Here is a 15,581-nt window from a genome sequence, read left to right on the forward strand (position 1 = left end):
ATTTTCTGTTGGTCATGAGGGCACTGTGTGGGAAGTTTAACCCAATTCTATAGTTTGTGGGGAATGCTCTTTGATTGTAGGTGAACTATAAATCCCAGAAACTACAACTCCCAAATGTCAAGGTCTATTTTCCCCAAACTCCACCAGTGTTCACATGTGGGCATATTGTGTATTTGTGCCAAGTTTGGTCCAGATCCATCATTGTTTGAGTCCACAGTGCTCTGTGGATGTTGGTGAACTACAACTCCAAAACTCAAGGCCAATGCCCACCAAACCCTTCCAGTTAGTCATGGGAGTTCTTTGTGCTAAGTTTGGTTCATTTGTTCAATTTCATCGTTGGTGAAGTTCAGAATGCTCTTTGGTTGTAGGTGTACTATTAATCCCAGCAACTACAACTCCCAAATGACAAAAACAATGCCCTCCAACCCCATCAGTATTCCAATTTGGGTATATTGGTCATTTGTGCTAAATTTGGTCCAGTGAAAATAATTTTATGGTTGGGGTCACCACAACATGAGGAACTGTATTAAGGGGTCACGGCATCAGGAAGGTTGAGAACCACTGATATATATTTTTTGTTCGTCGTGGGAGTTCTGTGTGCCATATTTGGTTCAATTCCATCATTGGTGGAGTTCAGAATGTTCTTTGATTGTAGGTGAACTATACATCCCAGTAACTACACTTGCCGCACTTGCTCCCTAGTCTGTTTTGGGATCGACCCACACCTTCCCCATACTTTCTCTCTCTCTCTCTCTGCGAGCAGACCTAAAAAATGTAAAGTGCTTTGGAGGACAAAGTGCTATGGAATCAATTATTCCGGGAAGGCACACTGGAACAACCACGTCTTCAAGCTCCTCCTAAAGACTGCCAAAGTTGGGCTGATGTCTTTAGGGAGTGAGTTCCAGAGTCGAGGGGCCACCACCGAAGAGGTCCCCGGTGGCCGGGGGGGGCATTCGCACAGTTAAAACTTGTGCGCCGGCTGCAACCATAGCTCGTGAAGTCTTACTTGACCACGGTGGTCCACGCCTTAGTTACCTCTAGACTGGATTACTGTAATGCACTCTACGTGGGGCTACCCTTGAAGATGGCCCGGAAACTACAACTTGTCCAAACTTCGGCAGCCAGACTGGGGCTAGCTATAGGGAGCGGTCAACTCCCATGTTTAAGGAGCTCCGCTGGCTGCCATTTATTTTCCGCGCCCAATTCAAGGTACATGTTATCACCTAAATGGTTTGGGACCCGTCTACCTTCATGACCATATCTCTCTCCATGTACCAACCCGGGCCCTTCGATCTTTGGGGGAGGTCCTCCTTTCACCCCTACCAAACTCACAAGCTCATCTTGTGGGCATAAGGGAGAGAGCCTTCTCCTTTGTGGCTCCCCGACTCTGGAGCTCATTACCTGGAGAGATCAGGAAAGCCCCTTCACTAGAAACGTTTAAAAAGGACCTTAAAACCTGGCTCTTCCACTGCGCCTTTGGCGAGTAGGTGCACAACATGACACTATTGCTCTCCTTTACACTTTCACCACTGGAGTACACGCCCTCCAAATGGGAAGTTTAGTTCCACAACTCTGTGTGTTTTTATGAGGTCCCTGCAAATAACTGCTCCTATTTTTATCTCATCAGTGTTTTTAATAATTTTATCCTGTACAGAAATCACTGTTATCGTGATTGTGTTTATTGGAATGTTTTTTTTTTTACTGTGTTTATACTTTTTTTCCTATGTAATTTTGATGATGTTGCTTGTTGTTTATGTTCTGGTTTTATTTTGCTGTAATATGTTGTCCGGGCTTGGCTCCAAGTAAGCCGCTCCGAGTCCCCATTGGGGAGATGGTGGCGGGGTATAAATAAAGATTATTTATTATTATTATTATTAATAATAATAATAATAATAATAATATATCTGTGGAATAATGGCCAGGGTGGGAGAAAGAACTCTCCCAGAATCATTGGGTTGCTGTGAGTTTTCCGGGCTGTATGGTCATGTTCCAGAAGCATTCTCTCCTGACATTTTACCCACATCTATGGCAGGCATCCTCAGAATGTTATTGGAATGTTATTTTTTACTGTGTTTATACTTTTTTTCCTATGTAATTTTGATGATGTCGCTTGTTGTTTATGTTCTGGTTTTATTTTGCTGTTGTCCGGGCTTGACCCCATGTAAGTTGCTCTGAGTCCCCATTGGGGAGATGGTGGCGGGGTATAAATAAAGATGATGATGATGATGATGATTTTTGTCATGTCAGGAGCGACCTGAGAAACTGCAAGTCACTTCTGGTGTGAGAGAATTGGCCGTCTGCAAGGACGTGGCCCAGGGGATGCCCTGATGATTTTTTGATGTTTTATCATCCTTGTGGGAGGCTTCTCTCATGTCCCCGCATGAGGAGCTGGAGCTAATAGAAGGAGCTCATCCGCCTCTCCCCGGATTCGAACCTGCGACCTGTCGGTCTTCAGTCCTGCCGGCACAGGGGCCACAGATATTATTATTATTATTATTATTATTATTATTATTATTATTATTATATCTGTGGGATAATGTCCAGGGTGGAAGAAAAACCTCTTGTCTGCTTGAGGCAAGTGTGAATGTTGCCATTGACCAGCTTGACTAGAACTGAATGGCCTTGCAGGCAGGAAGCAGCCAGGCTTTGAAACTGCAAGGCTATTCAATGCTGTCTGGAGGTTTCCATTATCCTTGCATGTTTGACAACACCTGGAGCTCGGGGAAATTCTTGCTTTCAATCCCAGAATCCCCAGGTTAGATCATTGCACTTTCCAAAGTCCCCAGCCAACATAGTTGGGGGTAAAAGTGTGGAAACTTGGCAAGAATGATGGGAAGGGGAGAACAACAAGAGACAATCTATGGCACGCCACTTGGCGCAGCCGTTTTGACATTCCATGTGGTTCTCTCCCCGAGCTGCCAAAGCACCCACTTGAACGACAGCCGGAGAAACGCCAGACATCTGTTTCCATTTTTTCCTCGGGTCTTTGCCTTGGTGCAGAGATCTGGGAGGATAGTTTTGCAAGAGCAAGCACATACCACGCTGCTCAAGCGGTCTTCCCACCCCCCTGCTTGGGAAAAGCATTGTGGGCCTTCCTCGTGTGGCAAGGCTACCGCTTGTCGTCTCTTTCCTGCTCCTTATTTCCTCCCTTTCTCTCCTTGTCTTTGCCACCATGCCTGCCAAAACAGCCTCTCTCAAGGGAGAGAAAGACAGCGCTGGGATGTTGCAATGTATTTGTCTAAAAAGGGAAACCTGTAATTCTGGATTTCACGTCGCCGGACCAAAGAGGCCAGGAATCCTTTATTTGCAATGCTGCAGTTTGCCGGTTTCTTCCACTGAGCTGTCACGAAGAACATCACAAGGGCTCCAACTCAGGCAGAGCGGGCACATATCTATTGACCTAAAGGTCAAAAGCAGACTGGCTATGAGCATTGTGTTTACTTGTTTATGGGAATACTTATATACTAGCACAATGTTTCTCAACTTTCCTAATGCTGCAACCAGGGCCGTAGCCAGAAAAAAATTTCGGGGAGGGTTGACAATTTTGGGGGGGGGGGGGGGGTTGACAATTGGGGGGGGGGGGGGTTGACAATTTTGGGGAGGGTTGAAAATTTCGGGGCGGGGGGGGGGGTTGAAACCTGCCTCCTAGCTCATGCTGAAGCAAAGAGCACAGCAGAGGGCAGAGCAACCTTCAATAGCCTGCAGCTCCACCCCTGTCAACCACCTCCACCAAGTCTGGCCTCCTTAATGAGTTGCTTGGTTGCTTCAGTACATCGGCTATTGCTGCAAGTAATGACAGTGTGAATAAATTGTCAATATTTGCTTGAGATAGTGTTTACAGTTCTGGAGGAACTCTTAATTTTTTGCTTCTCATAGACTTAGCATGGGGATTTGGTTAGCCAGTTAAAATTCATGAGTAAACCAGGTTTTTTAAAAAAAATCTGAAACATTTCGGGGGGGGGAGGGTTGAACCCCTAAAACCACCCCCTCGCTACAGGCCTGGCTGCAACCCCTTGATACAGTTCATTATGACCGCCACCCCCCCCCCCCCCATAAAAGATAGTAACTTATAGTTTTGCTAAGGACAAGGACACCAGAATGGATAATAAGGGTTAAGCCTTGGCCAATTTGCCAAGACACTAACAACAACAAGGACCCTTCCCATGTTAGATAGTGTGTACATTTAAACAAGGTTTTATGCCCTAGGTTTCATATATAGCAGAAGGTAGCATGTTTATTACTGAGAAACCACCTCCTTTTACACTTATGTGCTCTCTTGAACTTTTGTGGGACTCTGGTGGGAGGGATAATAAATAATAATAATAATAATAATAATAATAATAATAATATTGTCGAAGGCTTTCATGGCTGGAATCACTAGGTTCTTGTGGGTTTTTTTCGGGCTATAGAGCCACGTTCTAGAGGCATTTCTCCTATATGTCTACCGTGTACCATGCAGCTGTGGACAAGTCTACATAGAGACCACCAAACGCAGCGCCCAGACACGCATCAAGGAACATGAAAGGCACTGCAGACTACTTCAACCAGAGAAGTCAGCCATAGCAGAGCACCTGATGAACCAACCTGGACACAGCATATTATTTGAGAACACAGAAATGCTGGACCACACCAACAACCACCATGTCAGACTACACAGAGAAGCCATTGAAATCCACAAGCATGTGGACAATTTCAACAGAAAGGAAGAAACCATGAAAATGAACAAAATCTGGCTACCAGTATTAAAAAACTCTAAAATTACAACAGCAAAACAGCAGAGAGGAAACAACCAGACACATCTTAACACCTCTCAACAAAAGATTTTCCCAGGCTCAGCCAGGCCTTCAAATGCTAATGAAGGTGGTCAGCTGAAACATTCACACCTAGCTTCAGCAGAGAAGAGCTCTTTGCCCCACCCCAGCCATTCCACAGATATATAAACCCATTTTTCCTACTTCCAACAGACCTCACTACCTCTGAGGATGCTTGCCATAGATGCAGGCGAAACGTCAGGAGAAATGCCTCTAGAACATGGCTCTATAGCCCGAAAAAACCCACAAGAACCTAATAATAATAATACTTTATTTGTACCCCGCTACCATCTCCCCAAGGGACTCGGTGAGGCTTACATGAGGCTGAGCCCACAATACAACAATAAACAATAACAGCAATAATACAAAAACAATACATAAACTCATAAACAAAATAAGCAAAAAAAACATTAACAATAACACAACGCATATAAAAACCTATGTAATAATTAAATTTTAAAAATAATGCTGGGCATGAACAAGTGACATGTAATTAGGATAGAGGTTTTGGAGAGGGAAGAAATGTGCAGACAATCTTAAATCATTATTAAAGTGCGTTTAAGGACATATTGCTGGAGTTTCCTTATTCTGGGAAGGCACACTGAAACAGCCACGTTTTCAGGCTCCTCCTAAAGACTGCCAGAGTTGGGGCTTGCCTAATGTCCCTGGGGAGTGAGTTCCAGAGTCGAGGGGCCACCACCGAGAAGGCCCTCTCCCTCGTCCCCACCAATCGCGCTTGCGATCAACAGGGCCTCTCCAGTTGATCGAAGAGATAGTGTGGGTTCGTACACAGAGATGCGGTCACGCAGGTAGACGGCTCCCAAACCGTTTAGGGATTTGTAGATAAGCACCTGCACCTTGAATCGGGACCGGTAAATGAACGGCAGCCAATGGAGCTCCTTAAATTAGTGGAGTTTGATTTTGTCATTTGGGAGCTGTAGGTGCTGGGATTTATAGTTCACCTACAATCAAAGAGAATTCCCAACTCTCTAGATTCATAGAATCATAGAATCATAGAGTTGGAAGAGACCTCGTGGGCCATCCAGTCCAACCCCCTGCCAAGAAGCAAGAATATTGCATTCAAATCACCCCTGACAGATGGCCATCCAGCCTCTGTTTAAAAGCTTCCAAAGAAGGAGCCTCCATCACACTCCAGGGCAGAGAGTTCCACTGCTGAACGGCTCTCACGGTCAGGAAGTTCTTCCTCATGTTCAGATGGAATCTCCTTTCTTGTAGTTTGAAGCCATTGTTCCATTGCGTCCTAGTCTCCAGGGAAGCAGAAAACAAGCTTGCTCCCTCCTCCCTGTGGCTTCCTCTCACATATTTATACATGGCTATCATATCTCCTCTCAGCCTTCTTTTCAGGCTAAATATGCCCAGCTCCTTAAGCCACTCCTCATAGGGCTTGTTCTCCAGATCCTTGATCATTTTAGTCGCCCTCCTCTGGACACATTGATAGGATTGGGCCAAACTTGGCACACAAACTCCCACAGGAGGGTTGACCGCTCCCTGTAAGGAGCTCCAGTTAACAACCTGGCCACCGCTCGTTGAACTAGTTGGAATTTCTGTGGGTATGTTTTCTAGAACATGATTTCTGTATTTCTGTATTCCTCCCTGTGTATCTGACCTTTTCCTGACCCTTTTGCCCAATCCCCCTTTATTGAAAAATGTATAAAATTACAAGGCAGCCACCCCTGCATGACCCTGGAAAGAAGGAAATCTCCAGTTGAAAAAGACCCTTATCAAAAGATGCTATTTGCATGGACAATAACAAAGGACTGTGACCTCTGGGCTCGGAGTTGGTCCCCCAGAGGAAGTGGTCATTTGGCAATTATGATCATGTCTCAATAGGATGGAGGGGGCCTTTGGAAAGCCGCACCTCATCCTAATCTGTCGCCCATTCAACTTTTCTTTCACTAAAGACTTCAGCCAAAGTTCCCCATTGTTCCCATATCCGCACTGGAAAAATCCAGATCTTGGCAGGATCACCAAACATCAATGTTTATTGCAGCCACTTAATGACAATAGGAATGGCTGGCTCGCAGGCCCCAGGACTCGCTGGCCGCATGGACATTTCCTACCTCCATAATCCTCTCAAGAATCCATTGTTTCCCTCTCGTCCCGTCTCCCTCTCTCCTGGAACATATCTCACTATGCTAAAACAGTGGATGTGGCTCTTAATGAGACATACCGCATTATCACGGGGTGTCTGCACCCTACATCACTGGAGAAATTACACTGTCTAGCCGGTATTGCACCACTTGACATCCGCTGGGAAGCAGCAGCCAATAGTGAAAGGACCAAGGCAGTGATATATCCAGCTCATCCTTTGTTTGGGTATCAGCCAGCACGTCAACGATTTAAATCAAGAAATAGTTTTCTAAGATCTACAGAGACACTCGCTGGAACATCCCAGCAAGCGAGAGTCCAAAAGTGGCAGGCTCAAACCCAGAACCTCAATCAGTGGCTGTTACCAAATGAGAGACTCCTCCTTGGGCACACAGAAAACTGGGCGACTTGGAAGGCGCTGAACAGACTTCACCACGAGATGCAGAGCCAACCTTCGGAAATGGGGCCACAAAGAGGAATCCACGACATGTGAGTGTGGAGAAGAGCAAATCACTGACCACCCGCTGCAATGCAACCTGAGCCCTGCCACATGCACAATGGAGGACCTTCTTGGGGCAACACCAGAGGCACACCAAGTGGCCAGATACTGGTCAAAGGACATTTGATCAACTACCAAGCTTGCAAACTTTGTGTTTTGTCTGTTTGTTTTGTTAAAAATATAATACAACTGTCTGGTTGCTCCTGACACGATAAATAAATATGATGGCAATGATGATGGAGTGGTGCTGTCTCCAGTTCAGGGAGCTTCTGGTCAGAGAGTGGGATTAATTAATTAATTAATTAATTAATCGATTGATTATTGTTAACTGCATTTACTCACTTCCCATGCCCTGCCAGCTACCTTTGTTTTCGCTCTCTCCTTCTGTCGAAATGCAGAGCCAAAGGACCTTGGGGCAAGGAAATGTTTGTTTTGGGGCTTACGTAACTCTGCAAAATGCCATGTCCATCAATGTCACTCAGGACTGTCTTACAGTCTCTGAACAGATATCCTAAGGGGCATATAGGATGTTTCGAACGAGAGAGGCCTCGAAAAAGAGATCTGACCTTGTCAATCAACAGCCCCGACATCTTGTTTCTATGTCTGCAAACCTTCGTTTCACCATTATCTGGAATGCCCTTCAATAAACTACGAGAGTCCTGAATCCAGAGGCGATACGTTACCAGATTTGGCAGAGAGATGCACAATTGCGGACGATAGTGAATCATATTGAAATGAAGCCCCTCTGGCCCAAAAATTCATGCTGGAGGACCAGAGGTGGCTCTAGGTAATTTTCAACGGTATTTTGGCGCCCCCCCCCCCCCAACCAATCACTGATATACATTTTCTGTTCGCCATGGGAGTTCTGTGTGCCATATTTGGTTCAATTCCATCATTGGTGGAGTTCAGAATGCTCTTTGATTGTAGGTGAACTATACACCCCAGTAACTACAACTCGCATATGTCAAGGTCTATTTTCCCCCAAGAGCACCCCTGGGCAAAATCAACTATACTGCAAATGCTTACTTTGCGTAATGGTTGAGCCGCCCCTGTGGAGGACCAAGTAAATGCCTAGTGAGGGCATATTTTGTCAGATGTGGGTACATTAGACCGTGGTTTGTACTGATCTCATGGGTTAGGCTCTATAAGGGAACCCAATGAAGGCCTTTTCCTGTTAGATGGCTCCACTGCCATCCTTTTCAACATTTCTCAACCTACTGAACCCTCTCATGAGGTCTCCAAGGGCTGCCCGTAAACAAAAATACATTGCAGTAGTCAAGCTGCAAGCATTTCCTATGAGACCACAACTTGGAAAGACCTCTTTGCTTGAAATCTTGAAAAGGCGTCAATGCTTTATGGATAGTCAAAGGTGTGATTGGATCCTATCTTAGAGTACATCTACATTGTAAAATTGTTGTGGTTTGACACCACCTAGAAATGCCACAGCTCTGTACAATGGGAATCCTGAGATTTGTAACCTGAGAAGGCACCAGCAGGCAGAGAAGTAGTAGTGTCCTCTCCCCAATCCGCGGGTGGGCCAAGGGGCGGAGCCGCCACGCCTGGCCCGCTTCGGGTCTGGAGGCGTGTCTGGAGACCCCAGTGTGTTCACCAAAAGTCGCCTCTTCTCCTGACTTTCTCTTCAGCCATTGGGACCAAGAGAGAGAGAGAGAGAGAGAGAGAGCCCCTCCGGCTGGAGGTATCTCCCACCTCCGCTCCCTCCTTTGTTTTTGCGCCTACCTTCAGGAAAGGTGGGCATCTCCACCTCTGTCTCTGTCTCTCTCTCTCTTGGTCCCAATGGCTGAGGAGAAAGTCAGGAGAAGAGGGGACTTTTGGTGCACACTCCGGGGTCTTCAGGCATGCCTCCGGACCCAAAGCGTGCCAGGCAAGGGAGCAAGTGCGGCAAGTGTAGTTACTGGGATGTATAGTTCACCTACAATCAAAGAGCATTCTGAACTCCACTAATGATGGAATTGAACCAAATATGGCACACAGAACTCCCATGACAAACCGAAAATATGTATCAGTGATTGGTTGGGGGGGGGGGGCAAAATACTGTTTGCTTACCGTTGAAAATTACCTAGGGCCGCCTCTTGTCATTTGGGAGTTGTAGTCGTCGGGATTTATAGTTCACCCACAACAATATAATAATAATATATAGAAATTATATATAGAAATTGAGCCCCCGGTGGCGTAGTGGGTTAAAGCACTGAGCTGCTGAGCTTTTTGATCGAAAGGTCGCAGGTTCGATTCTGAGGAGCGGCGTGAGCTTCCGCTGTCAGCCCTAGCTTCTGCCAACCTAGCAGTTCGAAAACATGCAAATGTGAGTAGATGAATAGGTACCGCTCCGGCGGGAAGGTAACGGCGCTCCATGCAGTCATGTCGGCCACATGACCTTGGAGGTGTCTACGGACAACGCTGGCTCTTCGGCTTAGAAATAGAGATGAGCACCACACCCCAGAGTCAGACATGACTGGACTTAATGTCAGGGGACTACCTTTACTTACATATATATATATATATATATAGATAGATAGATAGATATATAGATATATAGATATATAGATATATAGATATAGATATAGATATATATAGATAATATAAAATATAAATATAAATTATAGTTGCTGGGATTCATAGTTCACACACAAATAAAGTGCATTCAGAACTCCACCAATGATGGAGTTGAACCAAATTGGAACACAGAACTCTCATGACTAAAAGAAAATATGGGAAGCTTTTGGAAGGTGTTGACCTTGAGTTTGGGAGTTGTAGTTCACCTACATCCAAAGAGCACTGTAGACTCAAACAATGATGGATCTGGACCAAACTTAGCACGGATACTCAATATGCCCAAATGTGAATACTGGTGGAGTATGGGGAAAATAGACCTTGACATTTGGGAGTTGTAGTTGCTGGGAGTTATCGTTCACCTACAATCACAGAGCATTCTGAATCTCCACCAACGATTGAATAGAACCAAAATTAGCAAACAGCACTCCCATGACTAACAGAAAATACGGGAAGGGTTTGATGGGCACTGACCTTTAGTTTGGGAGTCGTAGTTCACCTACATCCAAAGAGCACTGTGGACTCAAATAATGATGGATCTGGACCAAACTTGGCACGGATACTCAATATGCCCAAATGTGAATACTGGTGGAGTTTGGGGAAAATAGACCTTGACATTTGGGAGTTGTAGTTGCTGGGATTTATAGTTCACCTACAATTAAAGATAATTCTGAACCCCACCAACGATAGAATTGGACCTATTTTCCCACACAGAGACCCCCATGACCAACAGAGAATACTGTTTTCTGATGGTCTTTGGTGACCCCTCTGACACCTCCTCACGACTCCCCGAGGGGTCTCAACCCCCAGGTTGAGAACCACTGTTGTAGAGGATCTGACTTGGTATCGAGAGCGTTGATCGGATGGGACTTACCTCCACTTTCAGCGCTGCGCACCCGCTCAGGAAGGCCTTGATGTTGGCAACACAGTCAGCTTCTGTCTTGGGCTCTGGGCAATGCTAAAAGAAATCAAAAGCCGGTAGGAAACATGAGCTCCTTGACAGCTTCCATCAAGAAGAGCTTGTTTTGTTCTCCTCTGCCAGAAGCAGCAGCCGGGCTGGAGATATTAGACCGTCATGTGTGTGTAATGCTGAATGAGGATGAGACAGCTTGGGGGTGGGTCGCTCCTTGCAAGAAAGTGGGATGGGAAGTGGGAGGCTGGTGGGGACAAGGAGGGAGGGAGGGAGGCAAGCTGTCATCCCATGGAGAGGAAAGAACAGCCCAAAAAGAAGAAGGAGGAGGAGGAAGAGGAGGAGGAAGAGTAGGAGGAAGGAGGAGAAGAAGAAGGAGAAGGAAAGGAGGAGAAAGAGAAGGGAAAGGAGGAGGAAGGAGGAGAAAAAGAGGAAGAAGAAAGAGGAGAAGGAGGAGGAAGAGGAAGTAGAAGGTAGAAGAGGAAGAAGAGGAGATGGAAAAGAGGAAGAGGAGAAGGAGGGAGAGGAAAAGTAGAAGGTAGAGGAGAAGGAGGGCGAAGAAGAGTATGAAGAAAGAGGAGGATGAGAAGGAAGAAGAAGAAGAGAAGGGAAGAGGAGGAAGGAGAAGGAGGGCAGAGGAGGAGAAGAGGAAGAGGAGAAGGAGAGAGGCGAAGAGAAAGAAGAGGTGGAAGAGAAAGAAGGGGATGTGAAAGAAAAGTAGGAGGAAGAGAAGAAGGAGGGAGAAGAAGGAGAAGAAGATGACGAAGAAAGAGGAGAATGGGAAGGAGGAAGAAACAGAAGGGAAGAGGAGAATGGGAAGGAGAAGAAGAAGGAGGGCAGAGGAGAAGAGGAAGAGGAGGAGGAGGAGGAAGAAGAAGAAGAAGAAGGACAGGCGAAGAGAAAGAAGAAGAGGTGGAAGAGAAAGAAGATGTGAAAGAAAAGTAGGAGGAAGAGGAGAAGGAGAAAGAAGGAGAATAAGTGGAAAAAGAAAGGGGGGAAGGAGGAGGAGGAGGAGGAGGAGGAGGAGGAAGAGGAGAAGGGAAAGGAGGAGGAAGGAAAAGGGAAGGAGGAGGAAGAGGTGGAAGAATAAGACGTTGAAGAGGAAGAAAAGGAGGAGGAGGAGAAAATGTAGCAGTGTAGAAGAAGGGAGTCTAGGAACTTCACTTTGAATGACCTACAGCCAGGACTCAATGCGAAGGGAACCTAGAAGTTGTAGTTCGGCAAGGCACCAGCATTTTTTGGTAGAGTAGGCTAAAGTCCTTGCAAAAACAACAACTGCTAGGATCCACAGCATTGAGCCAATGGCAGTTCAAGTGGTGTCAAAGTGCATTAAGCCTAGAGTGTAGATGCACCCCTGTGAAATGCTGGGGGATGTGAAGCCCTTTTGCTAGGTTGTTGTAGGTTTTTTCGGGCTATATGTCCATGGTCTAGAGGCATTCTCTCCTGACGTTTCGCCTGCATCTGTGGCAAGCATCCTCAGAGGTAGTGAGGTCTATTGGGTTTTGCTAAGCTTTGCTCCAGGCCTTGAGCCTTGCAAGCGTATGCCGAAAAGCACGCAGGCTCTGCATGATGAAATCTCAGAAACCGAAAGCATTGCACAATGCGATCCGCCTGCTTTCCTTGGGCGAAAGGCTTATCAGAAGCAGCACAAAGGAAGCCACAAAATAGACACCAACTTAGAACTCCAGAATGTCTACTCATTGGATTTGTATCCTGACAATAGCACATTTTGGCACAGTTTTCCAATGAATATTTCAACCTATTCCACCTAGTTTGTGACAGGCACAAAAATGCATTTTCTTGAGTAGAACAACTACTTTCAAAAAGTAAGGACCACACAATTAAATACTGTATATACTCGAGTATAAGCCTAGTTTTTCAGTCCCCTTTTTCGGCTGAAAAAGTTCCCCTCGGCTTATACTCGAGTCAAGTTCATTTATTATTTTACTTTGTTATTATTATTATTTTATTACATGAACTATTTTGAATATATTAATTATTATTATCCTATTTACATTACTTTATTGTTATTTTATTACATGTATTATTTTACTCTATTTATTATTAGTATTATTATTTATTTACTCTATTATTATTACATTTATTATTTTACTCTATTTATTAGTATTATTATTTATTTACTCTATTATTATTACATTTATTATTTTACTCTAATTATTAGTATTATTATTTATTTACTCTATTATTATTACATGTATTATTTTACTCTATTTATTATTAGTATTATTATTTATTTACTCTATTATTATTACATTTATTATTTTACTCTATTATTAGTATTATTATTTATTTACTCTATTATTATTACATTTATTATTTTACTCTAATTATTAGTATTATTATTTATTTACTCTATTATTATTACATGTATTATTTTACTCTATTTATTATTAGTATTATTATTTATTTACTCTATTATTATTGCATTTATTATTTTACTCTATTTATTATTAGTATTATTATTTATTTACTCTATTATTATTACATGTATTATTTTACTCTATTTATTAGTATTATTATTTATTTACTCTATTATTATTACATGTATTATTTTACTCTATTTATTATTAGTATTATTATTTATTTACTCTATTATTATTACATGTATTATTTTACTCTATTTATTATTAGTATTATTATTTATTTACTCTATTATTATTACATTTATTATTTTACTCTATTTATTATTAGTATTATTATTTATTTACTCTATTAGTATTACATTTATTATTTTACTCTATTTATTATTAGTATTATTATTTATTTACTCTATTAGTATTACATTTATTATTTTACTCTATTTATTATTAGTATTATTATTTATTTACTCTATTATTATTACATGTATTATTTTACTCTATTTATTATTAGTATTATTATTTATTTACTCTATTAGTATTACATTTATTATTTTACTCTATTTATTATTAGTATTATTATTTATTTACTCTATTAGTATTACATTTATTATTTTACTCTATTTATTATTAGTATTATTATTTATTTACTCTATTATTATTACATTTATTATTTTACTCTATTTATTATTAGTATTATTATTTATTTACTCTATTAGTATTACATTTATTATTTTACTCTATTTATTATTAGTATTATTATTTATTTACTCTATTATTATTACATTTATTATTTTACTCTATTTATTATTAGTATTATTATTTATTTACTCTATTAGTATTACATTTATTATTTTACTCTATTTATTATTAGTATTATTATTTATTTACTCTATTATTATTACATTTATTATTTTACTCTATTTATTATTAGTATTATTATTTATTTACTCTATTAGTATTACATTTATTATTTTACTCTATTTATTATTAGTATTATTTATTTACTCTATTAGTATTACATTTATTATTTTACTTTATTTTTATTGTTACTGCATTTATAATTTTACTCTGTTATCACTGTTATTACATTTCCATTCTTTTACTCTATTATTATTATTATTATTATTATTATTATTATTATTATTATTATCCTGACACAAAAACACAGTATGCTGGATTTCATTATTATTATTATTATTATTATTATTATTATTATTATTATTATTATACTATCTTTAGTGTCAGCTCCAGCTTCCCATGTGGAAATGTGAGAGAAGCCTCCCACAGGATGGTAAAACATCTGGGTGGCCCTTGCAGACAGCCAATTCTCTCACACCAGAAGCAACTTGCAGTTTCTCAATTTGCTCCTACCACAAAAAAACAAAAAACAAAAAAACCAAACACAAACATTTCAACCACAGACCTCACAACCTCTGAGGATGCTTGCCATAGATGCAGGCGAAACGTCAGGAGAGAATGCTTCTAGCACATTACCTTGACCATTTAGCCCGAAAAACCTACAACAACCCATTTCAACCACAGTCGCCCAAAGCTATGGAATCATTGGAAATAATAGTTTGTAAATAATAAATGGTAAAACATCCGGGCGGCCCTTGGGCAACGTCCTTGTAGACAGCCAATTCTCTCACACCAGAAGCAACTTGCAGTTTCTCAAGTTGCTCCTACCACACACACACAAATAAACAAAACAAAACAAAAACAAAAACATTTCAACCACAGACCTCACAACCTCTGAGGATGCTTGCCATAGATGCAGGCGAAACGTCAGGAGAGAATGCTTCCAAAACATGGCTATATATATCCCGACAAACCTACAACAACCCATTTCAACGACAGTCGCTCAATGCTATGGAATCCTTGGAAATAATAGTTTTTCCAAGTTTTTAGCCTTTCTCTGCCTCAAGAGGATTGGTGCCTCAGTAAACTACGACTCCCAGGTTCTCTAAGTGGCGCCAAACTGCAAAAGCCATTCTCCAGTCTAGAATGAATGAGATTTATAGATTCGCGGGGCACTTCTGCTCTGTCTTGAGAAACATATAGCACTGCCCTCCTTCAAATACAAACCCCAAGAGGCAGTGAAAGCAGAACTAAACAGAGTTATAGTTCTGGAGTCTCGAAGCATGCAAACAGAGCTTGGAACGCCTTCCACTGCAAGGTAAGAGAGCTCTTATTACGTTAATGAATGAGAGGAAAGGGAAGCCAAACAATAGAGAAACCCCCAGTTTGCCTCCGTCCTTCCCGCCTCTCTCTTGCATGGCCTTTTATGGAATGGCTCTAGCGCA

General features: G+C 42.1%; 1 protein-coding gene across 1 annotated transcript in view; it reads right to left on the minus strand.

The window, feature by feature from the left end:
* The window catches only part of ARHGEF6 (Rac/Cdc42 guanine nucleotide exchange factor 6), a 118,958-nt gene that overhangs the window by 96,596 nt on the left and 6,781 nt on the right, over nucleotides 1-15,581 (minus strand). The window contains exon 2 of the mRNA XM_060756427.2: nucleotides 10,862-10,945. Within this exon, the coding sequence (XP_060612410.2) occupies nucleotides 10,862-10,945 (84 nt within the window). The remainder of the gene's footprint in view (nucleotides 1-10,861; nucleotides 10,946-15,581) is intronic.

This window comes from Anolis sagrei, chromosome 10 (genome assembly GCF_037176765.1).
Source record: "Anolis sagrei isolate rAnoSag1 chromosome 10, rAnoSag1.mat, whole genome shotgun sequence".
NCBI classification, from domain to species: Eukaryota; Metazoa; Chordata; class Lepidosauria; order Squamata; family Dactyloidae; genus Anolis; species Anolis sagrei.